The sequence below is a fragment of the Diadema antillarum genome, unplaced genomic scaffold (assembly GCF_040938485.1).
Source record: "Diadema antillarum isolate AM-2024a unplaced genomic scaffold, OU_Dant_1.0 scf00000071, whole genome shotgun sequence".
NCBI classification, from domain to species: Eukaryota; Metazoa; Echinodermata; class Echinoidea; order Diadematoida; family Diadematidae; genus Diadema; species Diadema antillarum.
Genome location: NW_027270960.1, coordinates 11,730,495 through 11,751,968, shown reverse-complemented (window position 1 = coordinate 11,751,968; position 21,474 = coordinate 11,730,495). Strand labels below are relative to the sequence as shown.

The 21,474-nt window shown below is 37.8% G+C and overlaps 1 protein-coding gene across 1 annotated transcript; it reads left to right on the top strand.

Moving 5' to 3' along the window:
- Positions 1-608: 608 nt before the first annotated feature.
- LOC139717093 (solute carrier family 35 member F6-like) lies at positions 609-12,739 on the top strand. The gene is made up of 12 exons (XM_071628599.1): positions 609-703; positions 2,083-2,186; positions 4,458-4,525; positions 5,107-5,165; positions 6,523-6,664; positions 7,257-7,316; positions 8,147-8,222; positions 8,446-8,540; positions 9,272-9,316; positions 9,497-9,680; positions 11,118-11,243; positions 12,513-12,739. Exons 1-12 carry the CDS (start codon positions 609-611, stop codon positions 12,737-12,739), a joined length of 1,281 nt encoding a protein of 426 aa, XP_071484700.1.
- The last annotated feature ends 8,735 nt before the right edge of the window (positions 12,740-21,474 follow it).

Here is a 21,474-nt window from a genome sequence, read left to right as displayed (position 1 = left end):
GACAGTTACACACTGTGGGAACACTGCGTGTTGGGGCTGGTCGCAGTTAGGACTACCTTTGCTACTGCGCTCACAAGAAAGCCAACATACGACCGATCCGCCTAATTAAACGTTACTTGGGGAATTAATTTACTTCTTATTCTCATCATGGCTTGGTGTCAAACTTACCTGTTTCCAAATCCTTTTGTCAAGTGATTTGTGCAGTTTACAGCCGCACAATATGGCATTCTAATGCCTCGCTCAGGGTCTCGGAACGTCAGAAAAACACGGTACAACATGCAAGTCACTGTACGTGGATAGCGTCTGCTGGGATTTGCACGCAAAAAAGTTCCGCTAAGCAAAATGGCGGACGTCACGTGACAATGAGTCGAGCGACGGCGACAAAACGGGTGGCGAGTGATTCTTCTATGTGTAAGAGTTCTGTGATCCATCCCGAGACCCCCCAAATCATGTGACAACAATACCAGGAGGTCATGTGACCTACACTGCTAACCCACACCACAACGTTGACTACCACTTTGCACTGCACTGCACTACCCTCACAGGCTAAAACATCCAGCTTTCAGCAGACTTTCAGTTTCAGACGTCGCAAAGCGCTCGTAGGAACTATGGGACTGTCATATTACCAAATCATGCTTGCAGTAGGTATGCTGGTCACTGGCAGTATCAACACTTTGAGCAAGAAGGCACAAAACGACTGTGTGTAAGTAGAGTAGTGTGTAAAGAAACCTTGACCGGACAAGTATGTCTAATTCCGCGAAAAACTTCTCAAATTTATAATACCGGTAATGACATTTGCTGGCTTCTTCAGAAGCGAAAAACTGACCCAGCAAATGTCATTATTATTAATGAGAAGTTTTTTGCGGAATTAGACATACTTGTCCGGTCAAATAGAAACCTTGAAGTGTGAGCGCGGTAAGGCTTTTTTTTTTGCGGGGAAGACTTTTTTTTTTTTTTTTTTTTTTTTTTGCTTGTTAGCTCATGAAACCTGGAAGTGGGCCCCCACTTTCAAAAAAGTGGTGCCGGCGGTGGTCTGTGATGAGCAGAGAGATAGAATAACGGACAAAGGGTTACTGTAAAAGTGGAAATTTCCGCGGTGTTGAAATTTTCGTGCATTTCGCGCAACCAGAAACTAATGCGAAAATAAAAGCACGCGAATATTTTTGCTTTGCCATATGTTCCGGTACGTTGTGTCTTGATTTCGCGGAATTAAAAACATGCGAAACTCTTCTTACCCGTCCAAGCGCGAAAAATTAGTCACGCGAAAATATCCACTTTTACAGTATACGGATAGTCTATCTAGTACTAGTAGTTACAAATGCTCAACAAAGGGCAGTTCCCAAACAGTTGCTGTATTTACCAATTATGGTACCGTAAAAACTTTACTGTTTAGCAGTCTGTTGAGACTTGAGTTCTCTCCCTGATACATAACCACACCGGCGACCCCAACACCAGAGACTCCAACCCAAAGCACCTTCTGATCTGGAGATTCTCCCGCCTGAAACCCCTAGCAAACGGGAGACTCCAAGTTGATGTGTGCGAAGCGCGAAGTCCAAGGGTTCTAGGTGCTCTCTGGTGCTATCTAAGGCTTATTTTTTTTTTCAACATACAATAGCAATAAGTAAGAAATCCTTTCCAACGGGAGACACAGAGCCAAGGCGGGAGAAATTAAATCTCAAGCGGGAGAACGGGAGTTTTTGCAAAAATGGGTTTTCGGCGGGAGATCTCCCGTCGAAAACGGGAGAGTTGGAGTCTCTGCAACACGTTCTGGTTACAGCGCCCTGGGGTTACCTGATACAGTGCTACTGTAAATTAAAGCTGTCATTTTCATGAGGGTTTAATTTTTGCAAACTTAGCAAATCACTGTTAGGCCACAAAAGAAATTTAACAACACATGAAAATATTGGCATGTACATTGAAGTGGCATGCACGTACAGTGGCCTTGGTGTTAAATTTGCGAAAACAGCATCGTGCCAAAACCCAAAATGTATGTGACCTCCTCGTTTGCAGCAATGTCTGTACGTGAAAATAATAGCTTTTACAGTATCTTTTTTTATTATTGCTTTCATTTTCATACATCAGAGTGAAGGGTGTTGCTATACCCCATGGACCAAATGGCACTAACGTGACTGCAACGCCCCATGAGTTTGATCATCCTTGGTTCCAGACCATCATCATGTTTACAGGTACAACATTAACCCCTTTTCCCCCAAGGTGTTGTAATTTTTTTGTTTGGATGACACAGCACCTAGTTCCCACTCACAGTGGGTCCAAGTGTTTATGAAGACGGATTTATCTGTTTGAAACAGTCATTGAAAGATGGCTCATTATTGTCCCCGCCGAACGAGTTCGAGCAGGGGACTATGAAACGGGCTCCGTACGTGTGTGTGTCCGTGTGTCCGTCCGTGTGTCCGTCCGTCCGTCCGTCTGTGTGTCCGTGTGTGCGTCCGTGTGTGATCAAAATCTTCAATTTGCTACTTCTCTGTCATTTATGAGCCAATTTTGATTCTGTTTGCTTTATATGATAGCACTACATGGGAGCTTTGAAACTTCTACACAGAATTTCAGTCGTGACCTTTGACCTTGACCTTTGACCTATATTGTACATTTTGCTACAAAATGCTACTCCTTCGCCATTTCTAACCCGATTTCGATTCCGTTTGCTTTATGTGATGGCACTAGGTGAGGGCTTCAAAACTTCTACACAGAATTTTGACCTTTGACTTCTTTGACCTTTGACCTTGATTTTTGACCTGTATTGTACATTTTGCTACAAAATGCTACTCCTTCGCCATTTCTAACCCGATTTCGATTCCGTTTGCTTTATGTGATGGCACTAGGTGAGGGCTTCAAAACTTCTACACAGAATTTTGACCTTTGACTTCTTTGACCTTTGACCTTGATTTTTTGACCTATATTGTACATTTTGCTACAAAATGCTACTCCTTCGCCATTTCTAACCCGATTTCGATTCCGTTTGCTTTATGTGATGGCACTAGGTGAGGGCTTCAAAACTTCTACACAGAATTTTGACCTTTGACTTCTTTGACCTTTGACCTTGATTTTTGACCTATATTGTACATTTTGCTACGAAATGCTACTCCTTCGCCATTTTTAACCCGATTTCGATTCCGTTTGCTTTATATGATGGCACTAGTTGAGGGCTTCAAAACTTCTACACAGAATTTTGACCTTTGACTTCTTTGACCTTTGACCTTGATTTTTGACCTATATTGTGCATTTTGCTACAGAATGCTACTCCTTCGCCATTTCTAACCTGATTTCGATTCCGTTTGCTTTATGTGATAGCACTAGGTGAGGGCTTCAAAACTTCAACACAGAATTTTGACCTTTGTCTTCTTTGACCTTTGACCTTGATTTTTGACCTATATTGTACATTGGCTACAAAATGCTACTCCTTCGCCATTTCTAACCCAATTTCGATTCCATTTGCTTTATGTGATGGCACTAGGTGAGGGCTTCAAAACTTCTACACAGAATTTTGACCTTTGACTTCTTTGACCTTTGACCTTGATTTTTTACCTATATTGCACATTTTGTTACAAAATGCTACTTCCGGCGGGGACATATGTTACGCACCGCGTAATTTCTACTTTTCCTTGTTATGCAAATTGAAAGTTTTTTTTTTCATGTCTTAGTACCACCCTGACAAAGTCGCAAAACCACAAAGGCAAGAAATATGATCAAAAAGCGATTTTAATAAAATACAAAATGTATATCAAAATCAATGTATATTTCAGTTGAAATCAAAAGTGTTGATATCTTGACTACAGTGTACCACCTATTTATTCATACAAGTTCTGATGTGTCTTTATGGAAACTTTTTAATTGTATGAAGGATATTGCTAGTGTTTTAAATTGTCTTTATATGTTAATTTTGAATACTTAATTTCCTACACCCATAACGTCATCAGAACTATGCTTATCAAGTGGCCAGTTTTCTCTTTGAAAGGTTTTTTAGAATATTTTTAAGAATAACATCATCAGAAAGTTTGGAGTCTATAGAATTTCAGAACACCTCAAATCAGGAAACTAATGTAAATGACTTTAAATTATGTGGAGAGGGATTACATTTATGGAAGTGAGCACTTTGAATTCAAGGTCAACCTGCTGTAAAGCAAGAAAAGTAGAAGGAATGAAATTTTTGTGAATTGGAGGCAAAGGCCTATTTTGTGGCATGAAATTTTCATGAATTGCCACTGTGTAGACAAGAACATTTGCGTGCATTTTAATTTGGGAATCTTGGCTCTCGCAAAATTCTTGAAATTAAAATGCGTGTGAACATTTCTGTTTCACAGTATTCATCTACCAACTGTGTATTTTACTTGATTTCTTGTGTGTGTGTGTGTGTGTGTGTGTGTGTGTGTGTGTGTGTGTGTGTGATTTCCTAAATCCATCTTTGTTATTTGTTGGTGTTGTTTTTTTACTTCATTCAGGTGAGAGCTTGTGTTTGATTGGATTACTGATTGTTCGAAGACAAGAAAGAGAAGCATTCCGGAAACAGGTGAGGGGGAATAAGCTTTTCAGACTAATTCTATATCCATGTTGTGATTCCTTTTTTGAGGGGGGGCGGGGGGAATATGACAGCAAGGCTGATCAATCAATAAGCATAAGCATCAAAGGAACCTCTGAGCTATCTACTTCTTATAGTAATGCTTGGGATGGTTTTGGGATTAAGCCTAGAATTATCGCAAACATGTCTACTTGTGGTACAAAATATGCCAATATTGTTAAACTTTTTTGCTTTTGTTCTTGCTTTTCTCAGGCATTTTTTTTTTCTTCACAGACTTACAGCTTAGTATGGGGGAATTCATTTAACGGTCATTGGGGACAGTCAGATGTAAGCAAACAGTATCTGTGTTTGTGTAGGCTGTTTGTTATTCGAATGCTTGATGATAGGGGTAGGGATAATAGTTTTTATTTGCTATTGCTTTGTGTAAATCAGATGAATGAAATGTACAATGTATGCAGAGGGAAAAAAACACCTTTATACAGCCTATCCTGTATTCTGACTTCATTCATACAATGTACTTCTTGGACATCTGGTTTGAATGATAATTGTTTTTATTGTATTTGCATCCCTAGTTGAGAGAATCCTCTGTCCAAGGAGAGACGAGCACAGTAGATAACTTAAAGCAACCAAGGTAAGTGAATTGTGTGTGTGTGTATATTTATGTATACGAGAGAGGCATATTTGTGACTATTCTTTTTTTCCCTAGTCCTGTACCATGAGCCCAGGATTATCCTGATTTTGTTCTTTTTTGTAGCCTTTTTCTCACTTGTATCCTAAACATTTTGCCATATGTGAAGTAGGATCTTTAAAAAAAAAAATCCCACCAAATCTCACTGACAAATTTACAACTGTATTTACTGTATGAACTATTCATAAGAAGAAAAAAACACTATGCCGGAAAATTTTCAAAGAACCAAGCATTCCCCTCCCCCCCCCCCCCCCTGCTCTCGTGACCAGACAATATGGATATTCATTTAGAAGGATTACACGTTGCAACCATCAGTTCCAGAGTTCTGTTCATATGGCAGTTTTAGTCTCATCTCTTCATGATGGCAGCACTAACCCTACCAAACTATCCTGTTAGCTATTCCATGATGATTGGTTGGGATGAGCCATCTTATTTGCTTGATCGTGTTGTTGTAACTGATACCTTTCTTCATTGAAAACCCATGAAAGTTGATTGCTTCACAAGGCTCTCATTCTTATGCCGCATTTTTGTGAAATCTTCGCCTTTCTGTGTACGTGATTTTACTTTTAGTCATTGACGTTGATTCAGCATGGCGTGAAATTGACATTAAAGCCATTACTGCTAAAGTGGTTATTTTTGCATGAGTTATTATCATTCTTTTTTCTTTTGCCTTCAGCCGGGTATAATGATTTTTTTTTTGGTTTTTAAATCCATGCTATCAAAACACTAGATAGTGATATATATCACAAGAAAAAATATATGTCTGCTCTTATTTTTGCACTAGTTTGTAATGGTGCAAAATGCAAAAATGCACGAAAAATTTTCACGCTCAGGCTGTGAAAATTTCCACTTTTACAGTACTTAGTCCAAAGGCTCCTATTTTCACTGTGATTTAAAGGGATGGTACAGTATTGGTGGAGATGAGATTTGGGCTTTTTGCTTTTTGCGAGATACGAAGAAAACACTTATGAAATAGTACTAGCATACCATTTTAAGGGGAATTCAAAGTTTATTTGATAAAAATCTGGTTTGGAATGACTGAAACATCCAAAAACAACGTGAAACAAAGCGATTGTAATAAAAGGTGGATCCCACACTTTATTAGAATCACTCTGTTTTGGATATCTCAGCCATTTCAAAACCAATTTTTATCAAATGAATGTTGAATTCCTCATGGAATTACATGTTCTTTCATATTTCATAAGAGGTTTCTCATTATCTCACCAAAAAATGTTAGAAACCTGAAATTAGGTTTCAACCAAAATTATGCAATCCTTTTAACTCTTCAATGTCACTTCAGAATTTTCCAGCTCATCATCATCCTACCAACAATCTGTGATCTCCTGGGAACCACCCTGGCTGGAATCGGTCTCCTCTACGTGTCTGCCTCGGTGTGGCAGATGCTTCGTGGGTCAATTATCATCTTCACGGGCATACTGTCGGTGAGTTTGAACCTGTGTTGTGATCTGTCATTCCAAACAACCCCCTCCTTTGTCGGTGATCAATGCACCATGTGTTTAGAAAGAAGATTGTCAATGTTGAAAAGTAGCACCCTGCATGCACAAACTCAAAGCTTCTTCCAACATTCCTATAGGTCAGTGTTATCTGGTTGAGATCCTAGAGATTTTATTTTGTGCCACAGGAGTTTGTTTTGCAAAACACGTCTACATCCAGTTTCCATCATTGTCATTGTCAATGCAACAATTGGTATTATCATCAGAAGAATTAAACTAGAAGAAGTAGGGCAAAAACATGAAGGAGATTGAAAAAATGAAGAAGAAGAAGAAAAAGAAGAAGAGGGAAAACAGAAGAAATGAAGGAGAAGAAGAAGAGTCGTCACCATCATTGTAACCTTCTGTATTATTCATGTATTATTCTTGGCAACACTTTTTTTTTCACTTTTGGAGCACCAAGGCATGAAAATATGAGCCACTTGGCCTTTTTAATGTGAAGTTTCTCTCTGCGGAATGGTCACCCCGATTTCTTCTCTTCATAATCTCTTTTTTATTTTGTGCGTTTTCTTTTTCCTCTCAGAAAATATTCCTGAAAAGACAACTAAAGTGGTACCATTGGTCAGGCATGGTGGTCACAGTGGTAGGTTGGCTCTTTTTTCTTTCTTTTTTTCTTGTGATAAAATTGAGTTGAACATTGAAAGGGATATATTGGAGTCATAAGGTGATGAAAAAAGTCTGAGACGTATTCATTAAAGGCCAAGTTAATAATTGTAGTTTAATCATGATAGAAACATCTGTAGCAACAAGAAAAAGTCTTGTAGACAATCTAGCCTGGATGTGCATTGGAGCAAAGACACAGTATACTGGATAGACATTTGCATTACTATCAAAGGATTTGTATTTTTGTAACTTCAAAGTGCAGATTTTTTTCTTTTAGGCAAAAAGTGAACATATTCTACTTAAAAAACAACAATAAACAAACAAAACAAAACAAAACAACCAAGCATTCCTTTCATTGTAAAACAGGCTTGGTGCAATATAAATGTTATAATGAGTATTGTTACTCCCTCAACCTTATAATTATTTAGCTGATGTGCACATAGGAAAGAGATTGAGATATTGTAAGATGTTTACCAATGATGCTATTGTTTTTGGAAATATATGAAGTGCTTAATGAGGTAGTAGTAGTAGTAGAAGTAGTAGTAGTAGTAGTAGTAGTAGTAGTAGTAGTAGTAGTAGTAGTAGTAGTAGTAGTAGTAGTAGTAGTAGTAGTAGTAGTAGTGGTAGTAGTAGTAGTAGTAGTAGTAGTAGTAGTAGTGGTAGTAGTAGTAGTAGTAGTAGTAGTAGTGGCAGTAGAAGTAGCAGCAGCAACAGCACCACTAGCAGTCACAGTGGTAGCAATTCAATAATGAAAATAAAAGCAGGAGTAATGACAGTAATCAAAACAATTACCTGTTTCTTATTTTCCAGTTTGGCTTGGTACTGGTTGGAATGTCAACCATATTTGCGGAGGAGAATTCAGCACAAGCTGGTCAAACAGTTTTAGGTAAGGCATTGTGGACAGGCCTGGCACAGTGTGCCCCATATATGCCCCATATATTTTCATCTATTAAAAACATTGTTATGAGTGATTAACATTGCAACTCAAGACTATTTGTGCTGTCTCTATGTGAGATATAATGACTGTTCACAAGTCACATTAAGCTGAGATTTTGACAGTCACTTGTCTTGAAAACTTATTGTTGCTTTCTGTTTGCTTTTTTTTTCAGGAATTCTACTTATTTTAGGAGGTCAGGTCATGAATGCCATTCAGATGATTGTAGAGGAGATATTTCTCAAGAAGAGGGCCTACCCAGCACTGCAGGTGACATTTGGTTGAGAGTGTCACTGTGTAATTGATTGCTTTATAGTTCATATTTATTTTTCCCCTGGCATTGATGGAATTGTTGTTTTCATTCAACATGACATGTTTGTTTAGTTTGTGTGTAAAATGTGTACATTGGGACAAAAGCAATGCAACCTTTGCCATGGTCAAGGTAAAACTACTGGACCGTCATATCAAAGGCAAGAAGGGGTATGAATTTTATTTTTCAACTGTGTCTGGGGAAATGTACAAGTCTACTCAGTCCATGTCATGTCATGGTGTTGATTGCTTCAACTGAACCACTGATTTATTCTTACCAGTACTCTTTAAATTTCCATGGTATATTGGCTTTTGGACATGCACATGTATTGATCGGAATTTATTTTCAGGACATACAGACCAGCACACATTTTTTTTTTTTTTAATTTTTAGATAGTGAGTTTCATACTACTGCATGCTTTTATTTTCACCATAGTTTTATGAGGAGGTGCTTGAAAATTTCCACTTATACAGTATTCCCTCATAGAGCTCAACATATTCAATAGTATTTCATAGTTTTACACAGTTTCAGTAAGGGATGTGTGATATTTGAACATACATGTATGGGCTTTAGTTTATGCATTTCAACACAGGCATATGAAAGATTTGTAGTCCAATATTTTAATTCCAGTGAATTTTTAGTATGATGAGAACTGAGATTTAATGGCATCTTCTATTCTTTCCATTCACAGGTTGTCGGAATGGAAGGTTCATTTGGGTTCTTCATTTTGGGACTGGTAAGAAATATTCTTCAATTTTTTTCTTGAAGTTTGATAACGTAAAAAAAACCCAAAAAACCCCACTTAATTAAGCTCATTTTAAATGTAGAACTCCAGCAAATGGACTGTAAGATTAAAGAAAACTAAGCTTGTGTACCTTGATGTTGTGTTCACAGTCTCCTTTTATTACCTCCACAGATTGTCCTACCAGTCCTGTACTTCATTCCCGATGAGGAGGCCTACACTGGACGCTACGAGGACAGCATAGATGCCATTCTTCAAATTGGCAACAGTGGCAAACTCTTGGCTTTCTGCCTGCTCTACCTCTTCTCCATTGCTGGCTACAACTACTTTGGGTTGTCTGTCACAAAGTCTCTCACAGGTAACATGGGCCAACACAAAATGGAGTCTGTGTTTAGTGTGAAGAATACATCATACCTCCTATCACCAGAAGATATGTTAATTTAGCCTGTGTTAAAGAGGATCTCCCAGTTAAGGAAGACAGTTGTTTATCTGGTTATGCTTTAAAAACATACATTGATTATTCTGTAGCATATCTATGCAGAGAATGACAATGGATAATTGATGCTGTTTACAGAATTTATAGAATATTTGCAGTTTTTGATTCCACATTCCACAGTCAGCATTCTCCATCACTTACTGACTTTGTTTTCTCTTGTGTTTCATGTTTTAAGTTTCACGGTGCATCATCTGGAATTTCACATTTTCATCACTTCTCTCTCATCTCCACAATTTTATCATTTCCCCTTTCCTCCATCCTTTCTGGTTCATCTTTCTTCTCCCATCAACTTCCAAACCCTTTACCTGATTTTCACCTCATTCTTCTTTACAACAGTCCCCGTCTCCTGTTCTACCGTCTAAACAAGTGTACCCTCAACTTCCAGCTCCCTGCTGCAAATCGACTATCACGTTTTACACTCTCTCTATGTCGCTTCTCTTCTTTACCCTTCTCTTTCTAGTGTTTTCTGTAGCCAAACAACAGTCCTTTTAACCTGTTGAGGACAAGTCCCGAGTTTACTCGGGCAGGTGTCTATGGGAAATGTGTGTTGTAGCAAAACCAGTCCATCCTCAAGGGGTTAAGGACCACATATACTTAGTATCACCTCAAACGTCTCTACTGTGTGTCCCCCAAAAGAATTACAACGGGACCCTCGGCAATGATATCTTTAAAAATATTGAATCAATCTAAATAGAAATTCAGGGTATGAAGCTATAACTCATTGCCCACATCTTATAGAAAACCCCATTCGATTTGCTTCAGTGGTCAAAGAGAAATGAGGAATTTTGTAGAGGATGTCGGGAATCTCTCCCCTCCAAGTTCTGTCTATTGTACTCACAAACAAGATCATCGAAGTGCTAAACTTCAATGAGATCATCAGACTCATGACATGCTTTACAACAATCCACATTTCTCTGTGACTGCTTAACCAAATCAAATGGGGTTTTCTGCAAAATAGAGCTAATATGTTATATTCTAAGACCCTGAAGTAGCATTTAGGCAATTTAATCATATTGGGTGTTATCAATGCGAAAATCTGATTGTAATTTTTTTGGGGACATACTGTACCTTGAAGTCTGTATAAGGAGAGTTGGGAATAGATGAGGATGGCTGAGGAGAAAGTGGAGAAGGGGAAAGATCTTTGGCTGAAAAAGCTCATCTCCCCTCATTTATTGCCAACAGTGCTTACAAGGAATGCTACAACATGGTTGCATCCTCTCACCTTCAACATTCAGAGCAAGTGGTGGGAAGCTTCACTGGCCATAGTAATGTCTTTTTTGTGTCTTTCTGCCTTCCTAGCTGTCCATCGAACTTTGATAGATGCATGCCGTACTATCGTTGTGTGGATCGTGGGGCTTATCATCTATTACGCTTTTGATCCCACATTCGGGGAGCCATTTGATGTCACCTATGGAATCTTGAAAAGTAAGTTCTTCTATACCAGTGAATCTGGATATTTTTCTCCATTACTCCATTAATGAGGAAATTTGTAAAGATTTTTGAGAAGGATAGTGTGATCATAATGTCTTGTTGACTGAAGGAAACAAATTATTCTTCTTCATCATATTGCTCAATGTGCTGAGTTGATACTGTTTGCTGACTATTGGTGACATAGGGTGAACCACAGGGGGTCGTCATCATTTGCCCTTTTTCTGGTTTGGGTGTATATGTGGGAGGACCACTTCACAGGATTTGCACCCTGCTCTTTGTGATGAATGAATGAAGCAGGATCTTTCACATGTGTTGATTATAACTCTCTCACTTACGGGACCTCCATTATCCAGGGACAGAGTATGATTACACACAACACTGGTCAGCTAGACTCAGTGGCCTAAATTCACAAAGGTGGTTTAGATTTAGACTGGTCCATTTTTTTAAGTCCATGGACTAAAATAAGCATGAAATAGGTGTACCTTTGACATTCATATATCAACGTGCATTTGTTACTGGAGGTCTGCCTGCACATGCAATCTGTCTTTCGCTTTTACACAGAAGAAATTTGCATGAACCATGGCCTAAATTTAAATCACCTTTGTGATTCAGGCCAATGGGATTCAAACCTGAGCCATTTGATCGCAAGGCAGATGCGCTCCCAACTGAGCCAACTCACCGCCCTATGAAAAAAAAAGAAAAAAAAGATGAAGACAAACAAACTAAATCTTCTCTTTCTCCCCTCTCATTTTTTTCATTTCATTTTCATTTAATTTCAACAAGGTAATAAAAAGGAATTTGCTCAGCCATCGGCTGTTATTCAGCAAGTCCGTGCATGTATACAATATGACAGAAGAAAAACGGAGATTCAGTAGATTCAGTGTCTAATGATGATTAAAAAAGGAGAAAATCAGAAAGAGAGAAAAAAATTTATCTACATGTGTATGATAGCACATAAAGAAAATACAGGCATTGACAAGAGATTGACACAAAACAGATGTCAATAATACTTATCTCTTAACATGATATGAAACTTTATTATATAATATGATATATAATACAGTGGATATCAAACTACAACTGCTGCTGTTTTAAATGAAACCTGAAATTATTAAAACTCATAATCTTGATTTCATCTGGAAAATCATTCCACACTTTACATCCCCTGTATTGTAAACTTCTACGTTTAAAATTAGTTGAAAATCTACATAACTCGAATTTTAACATGTTTCCTTGTCATCCTTATCATCTTTCCCACCTCAGTTGATGGTTTCATGTTCCTGCTGATCGGCACCGGTCTCTACAACAACCTCTTTGACCTCTCCTTCCTCCCCTGCCGGTGCTTCCAGGCGGAAGAACAGACCGCCCCTCGGGAGAACGGCACCGACGACGCCACCAAGACGGAGGGCAACATCCAGGATGTGGCCTCTTGGGAGGGGGAGTCGGACGAGAGGACGCCCCTCTTCCAGCCAAACACCGGAAGCAGATAACACCTGTTTATCCCCAGTCCGTGATAAAGCATTCCTTGTATAGGTTGTAATACAAAGCTAATCAACAATGCAAGCTAACCTCAAGGAAGAAAGCAAAAGTCAAACAAATGGAATGGTAGGATTAAGACGAGAGGACGCCCCTTTTCCAGCCAAAAACTGGAAGCAGATAACACCTGTTTACCCCTAATCCATGACTGAGCATTCCTTGTAGGTCTTGATGCAATAGCAGTCAACAATGCAAGTTAACCTTAATGAAGAAAGTAAAAGTCAAACAAATGGAATGGTAGGAGTTGGATGAGAGAACACCCCTCTTTTAGCCCAAAGCCAACAACAGATAGCACCTGTTACTCCCAGTCCTTTATAGATCATTCCTTGGGTCATAATGCAAAGCCTTTCACATTCAAGGCAACCTTACTGAAAGAAGCGAAGGTCAAATGAACAAAATGGTAGAAAGTTCACAAAAGTCAGACATTGACTGAAAAAGCATGGGAAATCAGAGAAAATCAATGATAAAAATTATAAAGTGTCAATTTTACATGTTTTCACAAGACAATGACATGGGTCAGAACCACTTAATATGCAAATTAGTGAAGTTGATGATGTCATATCACCTCACAAATGACCCTCTTGTTTGTATGTAGACAATGTTTTAAAAATCATACTTTTGGTCAATGACTGAAGTGACTACAGTATAATCTCTTCCATCTTATAGTCTTCCTTAACCCATTGAGGACGGACTGATTTTGCTACAACATGCATTTCCCATAGACACATGCCCGAGTAAACTCGGGACTCGTTTTCAACGGGTAAATACAATAGTTTTGAAGAGAGAGGAACAAGAATTTCCTTCCGATTGCTGTTACGGCTTTGTGTACTTCGAGTGTTGATTGGCACAACAACTCCCATTGGTGATGTACACATTGTCTAAAGTCCCTGGCACAGAAAGGGTTAATTGCAATTTTGTGAAGAGTTGTTTGCTGGTGAATTGGGGACCTATCACCTCCTTCCATTTGCAGTGGCTGTGACTTTTCTCTCTCTTTCTTGAAAGTAGGTGAAACAGTTTCTCGTACCACTACCGTAGAAGACTGCCTGATCTTTCATGAAACTTCTCCTGCGCTGTTTGATCTGTTTATCATCATGTAAACAGAATCTGGAATTTGAATTTACTGTTTGTGATGCAAAACTATCATGAGGCTTAATTTGGACAGCAAATTACGACACGTTCAGGACTCTCTGTTGACTCTGTAAGCTAAACACTTTTGCACGAGACCCCTTTGCAAATTTCATGATTGAATTCTGCAAGTAAGTTTTATGGATGCAATGATCTTTAGCACGTTTTCATGAAAATGTAATTTGTGATGCTCTTGCTAAAATGAATCAACACAAAACTACAAAGCTCTTTGGGTATCTGTCAGGCATTAAAGTAAAAGACCTCAAGGCTTTTCCTTCCATGCATGCATAGTGTACTGATTGTAGTTCTCTAGAGAAATGTTGCTCAACCCATTGAGGACGAGCTGTTCTTGCTATAACACACGCTTCCCATAGACACCTGCCAGGACCGAGGACTAGTCTTCAACAGGTTAACCCGTTGACGACGAGTCCCGACTATACTCGGGCAGGTGTCTATGGGAAATGCGTGTTGTAGCAAAATCAGTCCGTCCTCAACGGGTTAATAAAGATTTCAGTGATTGCGTACATTGTTTATGTTCTTTCAAACAGCTGTGCAAAGGTAGAAGATTAAATTGAGCAGGGATTTCATAAAAATGCAAAGCAAAATGTAAGAGATGAATGACCAATGTACCAAAGCGAGGAGGAATATAACTTCTCTTCAATTGCTGAGAAGGAATCTGACTGTGGCTAAAGCAGAAGTTGAATCTGCTCTCTCAGATATACTTAAATTGTTAATCTCTGACAAACCTGGTTGATTCTGTATAAAGTCTATGAATAGTTCAGATTATCACAGAGAGAGCTTTTAACATAATTATGGTTTTACCTGTCTTTACTGCATCATTCTTGCCAACTGTTTTTGGCCTTTTTTCCGAGCCTTTATGGAAACAGCAAATACCAGAAACGAAATACCAAATTGATGTAAGAATAATGTACTAGCCTATTTAAAGAATGTAGTTAAAATCTAAATTTGCCCCTTTGGAAGGACATCATGTTTTATTTGTTTGTTCGTACGTTGTCTGTAACAAAGGGTGTGCCGAGTTTTTTTGTTTTTTTTAAAGATCTGTGATAGCGCAGAATTTGTTCACAGCAGAGTAAGTAGATAAAAATATCTGGTCTCACTGCTGAAGATAAGAATTCAATTGTACTGCCTGCTTCCTTATCTGATATACCAATGACCTTATTATCAGGGCATGGTATTGTGTGGTTTCTTCTCTCATAGCCATTGTGTCAGTTTAATTTGTCCCCACAACACATTAAATCTGCACCAGGCACAACAGAGAGGATTTTGGTGTCATACTCGGTCCTTGGCAAATGCAGGACTTCTCTTTGAATTAGTATGCTTTAATTCACCCTTGAACAGCCAACCTTTGTTTGTTTGTTGTTTTTTTTCCTCTTGCCATTTGTAGTCTTTGGTCATATGCTGTTGTTTATTTTGTTTGCTGAAATATCAAAGGCCTTTAAATCATATGATTTGTTAGTGATCTTAAAAGTGGCAACACATTCCAGAAGATTAATTCTGATACTTTCCTTTCAAGTTGACAATGAATTTGTAGTCTTTGGTCATATGCTGTTGCTTATTTTGTTTGCTGAAATATCAAGGGCCTTTAAATGCCTTTAAATCATATAATTTGTTAGTGATCTTTAAATTGGCAACACATTCCAGAAGATTAATTCTGATACTTTCCTTTCAAGTTGACAATGAATTTGTAGTCTTTGGTCATATGCTGTTGGTTATTTTATTTGCTGAAATATCAAAGGCCTTTAAATGCCTTTAAATCATATAATTTGTTAGTGATCTTTAAATTGGCAACACATTCCAGAAGATTAATTCTGATACTTTCCTTTCAAGTTGACAATGAATTTGTAGTCTTTGGTCATATGCTGTTGGTTATTTTATTTGCTGAAATATCAAAGGCCTTTAAATCATATAATTTGTTAGTGATCTTTAAATTGGCAACACATTCTAGAAGATTAATGCTGATACTTTTCTTTCAAGTTGTCAATGAATCTAACCAGTTCTATCCAGTCACTTTCCAACAATAAAAGTTAAGCACTAAAATTCAGAGTTAATAAAAACATGATGACTCAATGGCCTAACAGGGTTAAAATATGTTTCTAGTGACGAAGGATTTCGATCTGAATCATATAATATTTGTATTCATTGTCAATTAAATCAAATACATCATTGAATTCTGACTGCCAAATATTGGAACATTCAAGAGGTATAACTGGTCATCAGAGAGGAAAATCATTTGGCAAGGTTGGTGCTGCTTGTACGTGTAAAAGATTACGTAAGTTGCCTAAAGTTTATGTCTTACAGACCTTATTGGCTATCACCTTTGTCCTCTTTTTGTTTTCACATATTAAAGTCAAACAAGATTTCTCTTGGTTTGACTGCCCAAAGTAACATGTTTTAGTGCTCATGGAAATATATCTCCAAACCCAACATTGCATAACTTTGGAACATACAATATGATACTTTACATATCTATATACTTGTTACTCCATAACACCTTCATGTCATTTATGCGCTTAACTTGTTCAATAATGCCACTTAATTTTGTTTTTACATCTATGCAACGTCAGATGAGACCTATTGATTTTAAGCACTATTAAGTTACATGTGCCAAATATCAGGTTGATCCTTGTCCACAAGCTATCGTACAATCAGGCACCATGTAGAAATCCGTGGGATATTTTAAACTCATTGCTGGTCTCTGTCTATATGTTCATATAATTGTTTGTTTTTATTTCACATTTTACTATATTCTCAGAAATTTAGGCACACAAGTGTTTTGCTCAACTGTATCCAGAGAACCAGTTAATCAACATTATTAACCCGTTCCTTCCGCAATTCTCTGAGTGCCTTTAATGCCCCCAAACGAGATTCTTTTCGCCCGTCAACAGAGAGGCACACAGGTTGGTAATCCAGCTGTGTGAAGGCAGTGAAGCGGTTCATTGTGTCCCCCTTTCTACGGTCAACTACATGTGCCCGTGAACAATGGAAATATCGATCGGGTGCGAGGTATGAATAGAGCGTGCGCTGATGAGCTCTCAGAATCTTTTGTTCTACACAAAACCAGGTGCCTGAATGAGGTGACTGGAATCAGCGAACCCGCATTTCTAACTGATCTCAGCCTTGATCATTATGTACATGTTCGTACGAGTTTACAGCAGAACAAGCAAAAAACTAAATCAGAAAAAGGTACATAATACTGTAAAACCCCTTTTTTTTAACAGCAGAACAAATCCTGATAGAATAAACTCTGATCTTTTTATCAAACCCACTTTTCTGAGCATTTTAACACAAAGAAACATGAATTTAGGCCACTAAAGCAGGCACCCTTGTCTTCATTTTGGGAACCTGGTAAATCATGTTCCCGTATATCAGTTGCTCCCACGGGAACCTGGTAAACCAGGTTCCCGTAAGGAACGGGTTAATGGGGTTTACTATTCTAGTTCCACGTTGATGCCAAGGGAGGTTTGCCAGTCCCTGAAATGGATGTGCATGGTGTAGAGGCTTATGAGTAATCTTGCTGTTTTATTTTCAAGAGGCTGTCTGCTTTCATCGTAATTAGGCACCCTTGGTGAATTACCACCAAAAAGTTTGCTCCACAAAGCAAAAAGGTAATAGTTGCAAGAGAAGTACCACCATTGATAATATTTTTCTACTGTGAAGAGAGCTATTACTTCAAAGATCTTTAGGAGAAAGAGGACTGAATAGTACTAGATCAAATATTTCAAATGTTTTATTATCTGTGGACATGGCATCCAATGAACTCCAAATAACTGCCCTTCACTTTCAGATTGATATCACTGTATTAGTACTCATTTGTTTTCAACATGAAAGCTTATTTCATAGTTTCTATATAAGCATATCAATTCTGACTCATTTAGAAATTATATTCTCTGTATTAGGACATGAAGTGGTACATATATTTGTTTCCAGATAACCTGCAGAATCTGGGAGACTTGGAAGCACTGCGGAATTGCTAGTTTGTTTGTTTGTTTGTTTGTGTGTTTTTACTTTGTGTCTATTATGAGATCCTTTGGAGAATTGGGAAAAAAATCATGAGTAATTTAAGTATCAAATATATTTGTATGTGGCAATATTTCTCATCTTATTTTGTTATATTTTGCTATTAAAAGGAGACTTTGTGAATCACACTTCCCATGTGATCACTCATGTGTTGACTAGTTAGTAACTTCACCTCCAAACCGAACGTGAATGCATGCTGTGTTTGGCGTTTGAACTCCCCTGAAGGTTTTCTGTTCCTGCCTTGGTTGAAATTCACTCCTTGATTTATAGTCCCTCTCCACAGTGTGAGATGAACTTTATGTCTTTCAGAAATCTACAAATTATCTTTCATAGGTGTGAAGTACATGTACCAGTATGTGTGAAGTTTGTTAGCTTGCTTGGTGTTTGAAGTTTGTTTGCTTGGCGGTTTTGTTGTTGTTACACATGTATTTTGAATGTGTTCCTACATTTTGGTGATGATAATGGTAATGTATATGGGAACCTTGTTATAAAAGGCTGCTTTGGACCACTTAAATTGCCTTGTTATGTCAGGTATGTCATTATATCAGAGATGAAAACAAAAGAATGTAAATTAGGAATAGGACCTGTGAAATTGTTTTATCAGGTATCTCAATCTATCTGACCTCATAACAGGGTTAAGTAGCAATGATCAAAATGCTACAATAAATCAACCTTATTGTAAGATAATTGTACTACTTAGATTGCAACAATAAAATAAATGTAGTAGTAATAGTTGCAGCATAAGTAAAAGGTGTAACGTGTGTAGAATCATTACTACATTCTGTTATCACCATTCTCAATACTGTATGTAAATTGTTCGAATACAGCTGTATCTTTCTTATAAAACTAAAGACGTCAGTCTATTTCTATGTAGGCCATCACTCTCTTACCAAAACTTGCTTAAACACGTCAGTTCATCTTTTTGAATGTTGCCATGAGAACAGAAGAAAAGATTTGAGGAAGAATCTCTTGATTATTTCCACACAAATCTGCCCTACCTTTGTACCAATGTATCTTTCAATATCTTTATTCCTTTCAATCTGTGAGCTGTTCTTGATTGATGGAAATTCAGTAAGTCAATTCTACGACTGGCACAAAGACCCAGTCATACAACTGAAACTGGCAAGGCTGGTGACGTCACACTTCCGGCCTTAAGGTCGTACGACTGGTCGGATCCTATAGTGTGCAGCGGACTTTAAGAACTCGTGCCTATTCATACTTATTGAAGGTTCAAGTTTGCAATGTTCGAACACTGCTTCAAGACCACTGGAAAACAAGAGTAAAAAAATATAAAAATACAAAACAGACAACATCAAAGGCAAAACAATTTTGCATGTTTTGTTTTTTCAATGCTCATATTTATTCAAGAGTTCATTATAGCCATCACAAATATAATTCAGTTTCAAAAGATTCCAACAACAGAAAGAGAAGGAAATATAATTGTTATAGAACAAGACTTTAGGTACCAATGATAGTACACATACAATGATTGTCTTTCAAAAAAAAAAAGACAAAAATACATGAATAATCAATATACATAATTCATTAAGAATGGGCAATGAAAATTATAGTTCAGCTCTTAAGAAAAAGAAAAAACTACAGTGCACTTTTTATGGTTGAAGAATGAGATCACTGGACATGACACGCGTCTTATTTTTCTCCGAGAAGGGGTGGGGGGGGATGAAAATGATCTAGATACCCAAAAGGGAGGAACATATCAAAATATCCATGATATGAGGAAATGGGGCAGGTACGGGCAGTAGAAATGACAATGAAAGCGTTGAAACAATTTCTGCTTCCACCACAATTTTGTGACCACATATATGTACTGTACAGTATGTAATACTTCTTTATAGTCACTTTGTAATGAATATCAAGAAAAGACACTGGCAGCACAGGCTAATACAATTACCACAATATTTCAATGTTGCACAAATCTTGTTAGATGCAAGATTTGTTATTTCCAATCTAGCAGTTGCATCTTCATATTCTTGTGCGCGTGCATACGTGTGTGTGCATACGTTGCCATTGGGCAGAAAGAAAGAAGTCTTAACTGCCATCAAACATCAAGCACGCAAAAATGATTTTTGCTTCCATAAAAAGTGCGTTGCAACATATTTCCTGCAAGATGTGTGACAAACAGTACAGAAACTGAACAATTTCTGTTTTACAGGTGACCAGTTTAGGAATTTTTCTGCAACTGGTGCCACAGTTTGGATACTCGCCCCTCAAGTCTTGTACAATATTTTCCTCTTCCCCCTTGTTTCCCATCACTCTCAACTGGAGAATTAGCTACAGTGTATAATCTTCACTTTATAAACAGTTCCCATTATTCTTCAACACATCAAGCTCAACCCAATCCACCATTCTGAGATCAAATCCCATGCCAATATGCAATCATCACCCACAATTCAAAGGTTCACCCATTTTCAAGGGCAAAATTGCAAGCCAAACTCTGCAATGGTACATGACAAAACTACAAAAATGATTCTAAGCTTAATCTTTTCCTTTTGTCCATTACCAAAAGTATTAGTTACACTATGCTAATTTGAATGCTAAGTGTAAAAAAGCAGGGCAAAACTGACTGGGAGGGGCAGTCTTCACCCTATTGGAGACAAAATGCCAAGACTTTCTTCATTCCCCTTGACTTGGTCTGGCATATTGATTTAAACTAACAGGGAGCATTAAATTTCAAAATTTCTAACCAAATGCTTGCACTCTTACAGTGACATCAAAATTGGAAAGTCACTTGAACATTGGCTTACATGTATTACATATCTTTCCAAATCAATTCATATTTCGCATGTCTTATGGTTGGATTTAATAAATCCTCAAAATCACTTGACATCCATTTCAATCTTGACAAAATGAATGCTGTTAGACACACACATGTACAATCAAATACATGCCCAAATGAAATGTATTTATGAACAAACAAACAAACAAAAAAAAAGAGAAGAAAAATACATGGGACAAATATTTCCTCTCTTCAGCAAGTACATTTTGACCTTGGATGATATTTACTCTTGGAATTCAGGAAACTGAATACAAGTTACGTGCTCCTGTTTATTCACACTGCCCTTCACAATTATCTTCTCCTCTTTCGGCTAGCAAATAGCTGTGGAGAAGTAAACATGTTGATGGAGAGAGAGAAAAAGAAGAATATGGTATCATACACACCTCTTTCTCCAACATCTCTGCATAGTTACGTTCGTTTTCACATTCAAATACCTGCACCTGTACAATTCTAGTTCTTTTTGAAATTGCCAAGGTCTGACCATACCACATATTACCTCATATAACATATCTCAATACAGAATGGTTACTCATTTTTTTTTTCTCTCTCTCTCTCTCTCTCTCTCTATCTCTCTCTCGTTTTCTTTATCATGTCACAACATAAAGATAGATAAGATGCACATGTGGGCCACGTCAAGCTGAATTCTTCAAAGGACTGATACCAATATGCATAGTTTGTGTACATATGACATCCCAAAGTATCAACACTTTACACCATTTACTTACTTTT

Bases quoted from the DNA above. Each gene is read 5' to 3' on its own strand.
- LOC139717093 (XM_071628599.1), top strand. From the start codon at position 609: ATGGGACTGTCATATTACCAAATCATGCTTGCAGTAGGTATGCTGGTC. The intron at 704-2,082 runs GTAAGTAGAGTA...TTCATACATCAG, and splicing joins AAGGCACAAAACGACTGTGT to AGTGAAGGGTGTTGCTATAC. The intron at 4,526-5,106 runs GTGAGGGGGAAT...TTGCATCCCTAG, and splicing joins GAGAAGCATTCCGGAAACAG to TTGAGAGAATCCTCTGTCCA.